This window comes from Dromiciops gliroides, chromosome 5, assembly GCF_019393635.1.
Source record: "Dromiciops gliroides isolate mDroGli1 chromosome 5, mDroGli1.pri, whole genome shotgun sequence".
Lineage (NCBI taxonomy): Eukaryota > Metazoa > Chordata > Mammalia > Microbiotheria > Microbiotheriidae > Dromiciops > Dromiciops gliroides.
The window spans coordinates 271,822,485-271,833,584 of NC_057865.1; the positions used below are offsets into that span (position 1 = coordinate 271,822,485).

At 42.5% G+C, this 11,100-nt stretch overlaps 1 protein-coding gene and 2 non-coding genes across 4 annotated transcripts in view; 1 reads left to right on the forward strand and 2 right to left on the reverse strand.

Moving 5' to 3' along the window:
- Nucleotides 1-11,100, reverse strand: part of FGD6 (FYVE, RhoGEF and PH domain containing 6) — a 106,844-nt gene that overhangs the window by 49,785 nt on the left and 45,959 nt on the right. For both annotated transcript variants that reach the window (XM_043968747.1, XM_043968748.1), the window contains one exon: nt 8,262-8,349. In XM_043968747.1, coding sequence (XP_043824682.1) covers nt 8,262-8,349 — 88 coding nt within the window. The remainder of the gene's footprint in view (nt 1-8,261; nt 8,350-11,100) is intronic.
- On the forward strand, nt 784-855 carry TRNAG-UCC. The gene has a single exon. It is a non-coding gene; the product is annotated as a tRNA-Gly (tRNA).
- On the reverse strand, nt 2,838-2,941 carry LOC122730224. Its single transcript, XR_006353426.1, has one exon. It is a non-coding gene; the product is annotated as a U6 spliceosomal RNA (small nuclear RNA).

The following is an 11,100-nucleotide window of genomic DNA, read 5'->3' on the forward strand; positions in this document are numbered from 1 at the left end:
AGAGCCTGGAAACCAAGCAAAGACAGCTTAGGTGCTTTGGAAATACCATGCACTAGCTCAAATGATGTCCAAGATGACTCCTCCTGAGGAAGGCAGATTCACTTCATCGATGTCTCCAAAGATTGTAATAGAAGCCAAATTATCCATGTCATGGAACTGCCTCTAAGCCTCCCAGAGCACATGTGGAGGCGGGGGAAGACATAAAAGCTACTTGGAAACCATCATTAACAAGCGGAAGCCTCGGTGGAAACTCACAGAATCAAGGATTCCCTTGGCTATATGCAAGGGACCTTGGCTTCCTGTTACTGTTCTTATTATAACTTGGAATCCCACATCGAGAGACCCATTCCCTAAATAAATATGCATGTTGGGACCAGCTCTCCCATTGATCCATCACTGACTCAGAACTGGGCATTTGTGAAGTGACGTTAACATTTTGTGTGTATGTGTGTGGGGGGGCAATGGGGGTTAAGTGACTTGCCCAGGGTCACACAGCTAGTAAGTGTCAAGTGTCTGAGGCTGGATTTGAACTCAGGTTCTCCTGAATCCAAGGCCAGTGCTTTATCCACTGTGCCACCTAGCTGCCCCTACCTTAACATTTTTTTAAGTGTCTTCAGATATTTAAAAAAGTTTGGCTTTATAAATAAATCACAGCGGGGGCACTTTCAGCCTCTTAGAGAGCCCTATGGCCACTGGGCAAATCATTTAAAATCTATTTCACTCCGTTCATGGAAACAGCTACCTTTTAGTGCTGTTGCAAGAATCCAATAAAAGAATCTATAAGCGTTGGTGGTATAGTGGTGAGCATAGCTGCCTTCCAAGCAGTTGACCTGGGTTCGTTTCCTGGCCAACGCACCAAAAAAAAAAAAAAAAAAAAAGAATCTATAAAGTACTTTGCAAACTTTGCAAATAAATATAAATATAAATCTCACTCAAAATAAAATGTTAGCTATCAGAAGTCATAATATTAGCGATTATCTGAGTGTCTTAACATCCCAAAGTGACATTAATATTTCATATTACTACTTTTATTGATGATCATCACCGTATGAGTGCAGAGACCAACTAAAGGACTTGGGATTGGCATGTGTTAGGTGGTTACTTAGAGCCTTGTTCTTTTTTTTTTTTTTGGTGGGGCAATGAGTGACTTGCTCAGGGTCACCCAGCTAGTAAGTGTCAAGTGTCTGAGGCCAGATTTGAACTCAGGTCTTCCTGAATTCAGGGCCTGAATCTAGCTGCCCCTAATGAATTTCTTAAATAACCTCACCATGCACAATTAGAATTTGCGTGGAAGCTTTTCAAGTCCTTCCCCTGGAGTAATGAATGAGTAACATTTTAAGGTCAGCAAGAGAACAGGCTTCCAAAGCAAAACTGGGACAAAGAAAAGAGACTGTCACAAAATGACAATCTTGCTCTAGAAAACAAATCTCCCAACACAGACACTACCCTTTTATTTTTATTTTTTTTGTTTTGTTTATTTGGGGGGGGGGCAGTGGGGGTTAAGTGACTTGCCCAGGGTCACACAGCTAGTAAGTGTCAAGTGTCTGAGGCCGAATTTGAACTCAGGTACTCCTGAATCCAGGGCCAGTGCTTTATCCACTGCGCCACCTAGCCGCCCCCAGACACTACCCTTTTACAATGTATAATGTACTTTTAAAAAATTACTTAAAGTTAGCAAGACAGATGAGAAAAATGAGACTGTGGCAGGGTTAGTGACTGCCTCTGAGCCACAAGGCTGTTATGAGTCCAAGCTGGGATCAGGAGCCAGATTTTCTTCTTTTTGGTGGGGAAGCAATCAGGGTTGTGACTTGCCCAGGGTCAAATGGCTAGTAAGTGCCTGAGGCCAAATTTGAACTCCAGGGTCAGTATTATTCTATTCACTGTACCACCAAGCTTCCCCCGCCAATTCTCTCTCAATCTTTTTTTTTTTTTTTTGGGCAGAGCAATGAGGGTTAAGTGACCCAGGGTCACATAGCTAGTAAGTATCAATTGTCTGAGGCCACATTTGAACTCAGGTCCTTTATCCACTGTGCCACCTGGCTGCCCCTCCCCCTAGATTCTCTTAATCTAATGTTGGATGCTTTTCCAAGGACATCATGCTACTTCTCACTATTTTGGGAGGAGACAGGCAAAGGAGGTTAAGTGACTTGCCCAGGGTCACTCAGCTAGTAAATGTCAAGTGTCTGAGGCTGGATTTGAACTCAGGTCCTCCTGAATCCAGGGCTGGTGCTTTAATCACTACACCATTTAGCTGCCCCCCTACTTCTCACTATTTTTGAAGACTAGAAGAATTTTCTGCAGACAAACAAGGTTAAGTGATTTGCCCAGGGTCACACAGCTAGTAAGTGTGAAGCAGTCAGTAAGACCCGAGTTCAAATCCTCACACACTCAGCTATGTGACTCTGGGCAAGTCATCCGACCCATTTGACCCAGTTTTCCCATCTGGAAAATAGGGATAACTACCTAGCTCTGATGGTTGTTTCGATGATATATGTAAAGAGCTTTGTAAACCTTCAAGCACTATATAAATGCTGCTTCTTCGAGATGGTCTCTTTCCTACCCTGGTTGATGAACCTCTCTGACATGCGGTGAAAGACTGGAACTTCTAGTAGCAATAACAATTGCTGATGTTTATACAGTATTCATAAATTTGCAAAGCCCTTTATAAATAAAATAGGAACTCGTTGGGTCTGGCCATTCTGTGACGTGGGTATTTACCATAGGTATTATTTTTATCATTTTATAGCTGAGAAAACTCAGGTGTAGTGAGAATAGGTGACTGGCCCAGGGTCACATAATGAGCAAGTGATGTGGGTAGGATTCGAATCCAGCTTTCCCCTAACTTTCAGCCCTACATTCACCTGCGTGTCACCCTTGCTCAGGGGCCATGCTAACCTCTGTATCGTTCCAATTTTAGTACATGTGCTGCCGAAGTGAGCACAGCCCTACATATATCTTACCCACTCAGCACGTTACCCTTCAAAACGAAGTATACAGTGAGGTTCTTTTCTCCTCAAAGATCTTACAATAGAATTAGAAAGGCACATGTAAATAATAAAAGGCAAACGAGACTGTAAATATGTGTACAATTGTATGGTCTAGGTTTTGAGATCTGCGAAAATCTCACAGAAAGAAGCATTTAATTAGGACTGGAATAGTCCTTAATGGAAACTGGTAGTCTATCAGTTCGGTCAATAAACATTTATTTATTTATGATTATATGTATATATAAAAAATAAATGATGAAAGTTTTGTGTGTGTATATACATACACATACATAATAAGTTATGTCTGTGTGTATGCATGTATGTATATATGTATACACACATATATATATACACACACATGTGTATATGTACACATATACATAACTTATTATGTACCAGGCACTGTGCTAAGTGTTGGGAATATAAATAAGGGGGAGGGAGAAATGACAGGCCTGTCCTCAAAGTGCTTACAGTTTAATGAAGGAAGATAATACCAAGAAGAAGAAGGAGGAGGGAGGAGGGAGGAGAGAGGAGAGGGGGAGGAGGAAGTAGAGGGGGAGGAGGAGAAGCAGCAGCAGCTAAAAAGGGGCTGAGGAGGCTTTTAGAAGGTATTCCTCACCAGGGCCTAATGATGATTGTGGTGGGAGAATTGAAAACAAGCAGAGGAGATGGTAGAAAATGAAGAGATGGCTGGGAATTTGAGCTTTCTCCATAAAGGGAGGCTATGGGAAGAGTATTTTGCTCCACCCTCCAATCAGAGAGGCAGAAGAAAGTGAAGGCACTGATGAGGTGTAAATAGGAAAACTGAAGTCATCTCTGCTCTAATGAGTTTCCTGGTGATGAGCTGGGGGGGTGGGGAAAGAGATGATGATGATAAATCCTAAACTATCCAAACTCCACATTATGTGTGGGTTGGAAGACTTTTTTTTTTTTAAGAAAGCTATAATTTCTACTCAACTTTTTCTTTCTTTAAAAGGTATTTTATCTTCCTCCAGTTATATATAAAACAATTTTTAATATTCTTTTAAAAAACTGAGTTCCACATTTTCTCAACTTTTTCTTTAAAGAGAAGCAGCAGGGGGCGGCTAGGTGGCGCAGTGGATAAAGCACCGGCCCTGGATTCAGGAGTTCCTGAGTTCAAATCCGGCTTCAGACACTTGACACTTACTAGCTATGTGACCTTGGGCAAGTCACTTAACCCCCATTGCCCCGCCAAAAAAACCCCGAAAAACAAAAAAAAAAAAAAAAAAAAAAAGAGAGAAGCAGCAGCAGCCCTGAGTAACCTCAGCATGAATCTTGAACTATATAACAATTTACTGCTTGGATTAGCTTTAGTGAAAAGGAAAATATTTCTCAGAACCCTGCTCCAGCCCCTTTCACGTCTGAAAGTGCAGTCCTCTTCTGCCACTAACAACATGACTCGATTTCACAGCTGCAGAAACAGCCATGGCCGTCCATCACAGGTTTAAGATTAGATCTTTGAAATTATCTTGCAAAAACACAACCCACAGCCCACCATTTCCTTCTGTTCAGTGGATTTGAAGTCATTGCCAGCAGGCAACCAATGCTGAAACAGGACAAGGAAGGGAGTGATGTCCCCAAGTTCCCTGTTTATATTGGTCTAAGGGAGAAGGAGAAATGTCGATAAACATCTGGTGCACCTGGTGCAACCAAGTCCTGCTGATGGTTGGGGGGGAAGCTGATTTTAACACCAGCTGTCTGACTTTTCAATGTGCATTCCTGGCAGACCCATAGCCCCGAACTAATCAGAAAACAGGCTGGTTTGTTTCCTGTCCAATCCTGCTTTCCAATACTCACCTATTACTAGCTATATAATAATAGTGCTACAATTAGCAATGCTATTATACTCAACAGGGGCAGCTCAGTGTGCAGTGGATAGAGTGCCCCTGGCATGGTGTCAGGAAGACTCATCGTCTTCCCAAGTTAAAATCCAGCCTCAGACACTTACTAGTGACCCTGGGGCAAGTCACTAAACCCTGTTTGCCTCAGTTTCTTCATCTGTAAAATGAGCTGGAGAGAAGGTAATGGCAAACCAGTCCAGGATCTTTGCCAAAAACACAAAAACAAAAACAACCACCCAAAGGGATCACAAAAAAATCAGACATGACTGAAAAGCAAAAATAGCATCTATTTCCTAGGGTAGTTGTGAGGATAAAGTTGGATAATAATTGTAAAGCACTTAACACAGTATCTGGCACATCATAGGAGCTACATGTTAGCTATTGTTATTATTATTATTATTAAAATGGGCATAATAATAACCCCTAGGAGGTACAGTGGATAGAATGCTGGGCCTGGAAAATTCATCTTCCTGAGTTCAAATCCAGCCTCAGACACTATCTGTGTGACCCTGGGCTAATCACTTAACTGTCTTTGCCTCAGTTTCCTCATCTGTTAAATGAGCTAGAAAAGGAAATGGCAAACTGGGGTCCAGTATCTTTTCCAAGAAAACCCCAAATGGGGTCAAAAATAGTCAGATACAACTCAACAGCAGCAACAACATTACAAAGGAAACCAATTCAAATGAAGATATACAAATACACAGCTTTCCTCATATCTATCCATGGCGCCCAGACTAAGAACCCTACCAGATCTCAGGCCCCTGAGGTCCCAACCGACTCTTCGGAAGGAACTATCCGCTTGGCCTCAAGTTTCCTTCATCATAATTTCCTGGACATGAACAGTGGTATCTGGCAGAAACGAGGCCCCAGCTACAATAATCTCTGAGGGGTGTTTCCCTCTGAAGTATTACATAATTCCATTTTTTCCCCAGTATCATTGTATTGAATGTTGAGTATAATTTTTTTGTTCAGTTATTTCAGCCATGTCCAACTCTTTATGACCCTATTTAGGGTTCTCTTGGCAAAGATCCTGGAGTGGTTTGCCATTTTCTTCTCCAGCTCATTTTACAGAAGATGAATTGAGGCAAACATGGTTAAGTGACTTGCCCAGGGTCACACAGCTAGCATGTGTCTGAGGCCAAATTTGAACTCGGCTCTTCCTGACAAACCACTACAGCATCTTTGCCAAGAAAACTCCAAGTGGGGTCACAAAGACTCAGACACAATCGAAACGACTGAACCTAAGCTCAAATATGGGTGTAGACAAGTAATAACTGTGTGACTCAGGACAAGTCACTTAACCATATTTGCCTCAGTTTCTTCATCTGTAAAATTAGCTGGAGAAGGAAATGGCCAATTATTCCAGCATCTCTGCCAAGAAAACCCCCAATGGGGTCGGGAAGAGTTAGACATGACTGAAAATGACTGAACAACAACTTCCTGACTCCAGGCACGGCACTCTCTATCCAGTGTTCTAACTAGCTGCCCCATAATCATATGTATATGAATCCAAATCTGGCTTCAGAGACTAAGTAGCTATGTGACCCTGAGTGAGTCGTTCAGTCTGAGTACCTGCCTCCCAGAGTTGTTGTGAGGATCAAATTAGGTAACTATAAAGCACTTAGCACAGTGCCTGGCACATAGTAGGTCCTATAAAAAATGTCAGTGATAATAATTATGCATTTAAAATATTATTTTAATAAGTCTACCAGACTGACACAAAAAAGGTCAATACCCCATGATACCTGAAAAAGCTATATAGCTATCCGGCCAAACAGCCCAACTCCAGGCCCTGCACTTTCTCCACTAGCTGAATGGGCCTCCATGTTTTACACATTTGAAAACATGACTCTGAGAAGGGGGCCCAAGGCTTAAAACCAGAGTCTGTGAAAGGGGTCCAGAGCACAAAAAGAAGAGCCCCCCCCCCTCACTTAGAGAAGGCATCTTTCTAAGACCAAGTGGTTGCCAGGAGGAGGTAAGGAGAGAAAGGCTTGAAAGGCTGATTTTGTTATTGGGGAAAGATCCAGAAAGTGATAGCAACAATTAAAAAAAACAAAACAGAAACAAAACACCCCCCCCAACAACATTTATGTTGGGGGAAAACACATCAAAGCATAATCATTTGTAATCACAATCTCTCTCTCTCTCTCTCTCTCACACACACACACACACACACACACACACACACACACACACACACACACACACACACACACATGGGTAGTGGTTAAATAAACTGTGGTCCATGAGTGTAATAGGATGTCATAAATCCATTGAAATTGGATAAGTCGGAGGAACAGAGAGAACTTTGGAATGACCTTTATGCCAAATTTCAAAGTGAAAAAAAAAAAACACAAAAAAAGAAAGGAATGGAGTAAACATCACAGAGGCAATGTGATCTAGTGGAAAGAACACTGGCTGAGGAGTCAGCAGATCTGGGTTCAAATTCCAGCTTTGATGCTTACTGATCAGGCGCTAGTCACTTACTTTCCCCTAGCCTTAGCTTCTCCATCTGTGAAATCTGGGAGTTGAATTAGATCAGGGATTTTAATCTGGGGTCTAGGATTTTTTTGGGGGGGGGGGGCAGGGCAATGAGGATTAAGTGACTTGCCCAGGGTCACACCACAGCTAGTAAGTGTCAAGTGTCTGAGGCCAGATTTGAACTCAAGTCCTCCTGAATCCAGGGCTGGTGGGTTTGGGAAATTGGATGGGAAAAAATCTTACTGTTATCTCTAAAGAGAAACTCTAACTTTTGTTTTTATTATTTGTTTGGTTTTTTGTGGGGCAATGGGGGTTAAGTGACTTGCCCAGGGTCACACCACAGCTAGTAAGTGTCAAGTGTCTGAGGCTGGCTTTGAACTCAGGTCCTCTTGAATCCAGGGCCAGTGCTTTATGCACTGCGCCACCTAGCTGCCCCCTAACTTGTGTCTTTAAAAAAAAGATTTCATACGAAGCACCAATAAAACCAGTTAAACATACTTTGCAATTATTTATGATAAAGAAATTTTTTTTAAAAGAATTAGGATTGGGGGCAGCTAGGTGGCACAGTAGATAAAGCACCGGCCCTGGAGTCAGGAGAACCTGAGTTCAAATCCAGCCTCAGACACTTGACACTTACTGGCTGTGTGACCCTGGGCAAGACACTTAATCCTCACTGCCCCTCCTCCCCCCAAATAAGCATTGATTATGAGTCTACTATGTGCCAGGCACGGTACTAAGTTCTAAGGGTACAAGAAGAGGCAAAAGACAATCCCTACCTTCAAGGAGCGCACAGTCTGGGAGAGGCAGCAAACAGTTATACACCACCAAGCTATATCCAGATTCAATAGGAGATCATGAAAAGAGAGGGAAGGCACTAGAATCAAGAGGGCAATGGAGAAGCAGGTAAAGGTACAGGAGAAAGCAACGGTACCTGTCAGGAGCAGCCTGTACTGGGGGATCCTCTGGACGGGCTTGAGCAGGTAATGTTTGATTGCCAGGTTGGCGCACCTCGGGCTCATCTGTAAGAAACCCAACCAAGATAAGCATCAACCAACCCCAACCGGCCAAAAGGAACCAGATGGGAAATCGAGAGAAGCTGAACTTTTTAAATGGCCAGCAGAGCTCCAGCCAGGGTATCCGCCTGCAAACGTGTGGACGTGTTTTCATTTTAACCAACAGCTGTTACTCTAATAGAGATGAGCGAAGGCCAGATTGGCGGCTCAGCCCGGCTCCTTCCCACATATGCCCAGTTTCTAAGGGAATGTGGGTGTCTCCACTCACAGAGCCAAGCTGGAGGGGGAGAGGGGGTGTGGTTCCTGAGCTTTTTGATCACCTCCTTTTTTGCAGAGGAAAAAAAGGACCTTCCAAGTCTGGAGTCAACCACAGCATTCCAGGCTTAGATTGCTACCTTGGGAGTTCCAGACAAGTCTCTTGACTATCTGTGTTTCTTGAGATTCCAATGCTCACGTCCTTCAAATGCCAATTCCTCCAACAGCCTCAATATCCCTCCAAGCATAAGGTATCCCAAATAAAGCCACTGGGATTCAGGAACTTTGCCATAACTTTGCAAACATGGTCATTTCAGCCTTGCAAATCTTGAGGACAGTGGAAAGGTGAGGTGATCCATCTATAGTCAGAGGGTCTGTGATTGAACCCCATCTCTCCCACTAAAATCTTATGTCCCGGGATACACCACTTTACCTGCTCTTGAAAGCCCTTTCAAGATATATTCGTTCACAATAATGGAATTCATGGGTCAGATGAAGGAGGTTAGAAGAGTCCCTTTCTAGGCCAAAATCAATGGTCCCACTCATTCAGATAATGAAGGTAGAAGGGCTGCTGAAATTACATAAGACTCTAAAAGTAGCCTTGCAGATGGCTGGTTACCCACAAGCATGAAGAATATCACTTGGGAGAATGGCTTAAAAATCCCACCCCCAATATAAAAAGACAGCTATAGAATGTGGGTGGCTGAATATTGTTGTTGGCAGGGTGATTTAAAAACAACAACAAATCAAAATGAAACTAATGTACAAGAACTGCTCTGAATTATCTGAATGGTTAGGTGGCCTCTCTTTTCTCAAAAAGGGCTTTCAATTCAGCATTTTAAAAATGTTTTATTTATTTATTTATTTTAACATTAAAAAAAATTTTTTGTGGGGCAATGCGGATTAAGTGACTTGCCCAGGGTCACACAGCTAGTAAGTGTCAAGTGTCTGAGGCCACATTTGAACTCAGGTCCTCCTGAATCCAGGGCTGGTGCTTTATCCGCTGCCCCAACATTCATTTTTTTTTTTTTTTAAAGATTTCTAGTTCCAAATTCTTTCCCTCCCTCCAACCCCTCCTCCACCTATGGAGAAGGGCAAGCAATATGAAATCAATTAAGAATGTGAAGTCATGCAAAACATGTTGTCAAAAGGCAGAACTTCTGAAGCCCAGGTCACGGCAAGTTCTCCTCTATTCACACTGACTTGCGATGAGCATGAGGCACCATTCTAGGTGGCGATGGTGACAGAACAGCACCCGTTCTCAGAAAACTTACCATTTAGCAGAGAGGAAAAAGGCCAAGTGGACCTGGGGGAAGGCAATGAAAGAACTGAAGAAGGAGAGATGTCAAAGAAGCTTTATGGAAGAAGAGACAACTTTTTGGTGCTTTGGAGGAAGAGAAGCAGAGAGAGGAGAGAGGCAAAAATGAGGAGTAAATGCCAGGCTATCCAAAATTGTCTGAGGATCATAGGTTTAGAGTTGGATTAGTCTAATTCCCTCATTTTACAGATAAAGAAACTGAGGCCCAGAGAGGTAGGATTTGAACCCAGGTCTTCTTGATCCCAATCCCCTTTTCCTCTAGTACTTGTGGTGGTTTAAGACCTAATTATGATAATGTAATGTAATAACATTTAATGTTTAAAAGAGCTTAATACCTTCTCTCCAATCTGTTTATGCTAGGGAAAGGCATCCTGCCAAGGCCAATTTCACCACTAAAGAAATTGAGTAATCGAGAAGCCAACAATCTCAGGACCACAGAAGAGGTCATTTGGTTGTGTTGAAATATGAGTCAGGATTTTTTGCAGTAGCCAAAATCAGCTCTCTATTTTTATAGGAGAAAAATTGTAAGGGGTGGGAAATTAGGGGGGGAAATGAGAAATTATTTTTGCATGTAAAAAGCTTTTCACCAAACTCTGGATCCCCAGAAACCAGCTGCACATTAAGGCTTTAAAAATCTTTGGGGGGCAGCTGGGTGGCACGGTGGATAGAGCACCAGCCCTGGAGTCAGGAGGACCTGAGTTCAAATCTGGCCTCAGACACTTGACACTTACTTGCTGTGTGACCCTGGGCAAGTCACTTAACCCTCATTGCCCCGCAAAAAGAAGAAAAATCCCAACAAAACAGGACTCCTTGAACATAACATGCCTTTAATTAGATTGTAAAATCCCTGAGAGCAGAGACTATCTTTTGCATCTTTTTGTTAGCACAGTGCATAGCATAGTAGGTACTTAATATTTGTTGACTGAGCACATAGTAAATAAATCCTTAATAAATGTTCTCCTCTCCTCTCCTCTCTCACTCACTACATGAAATGACAAATATATGGAATTTATAGGTAAACCTGTAAGATCAGTAGCAGAGCAAGGAAAGCAGAATCAGGGGAACAATATCTACCGTGACTTTAAAAATATAAACAAGAATAACACAAGGAAACATCAGGAATCAGACAAAACCAAATGACCAATCTTGATTCCAATATACGCATGATCAAGTATATTACCCTC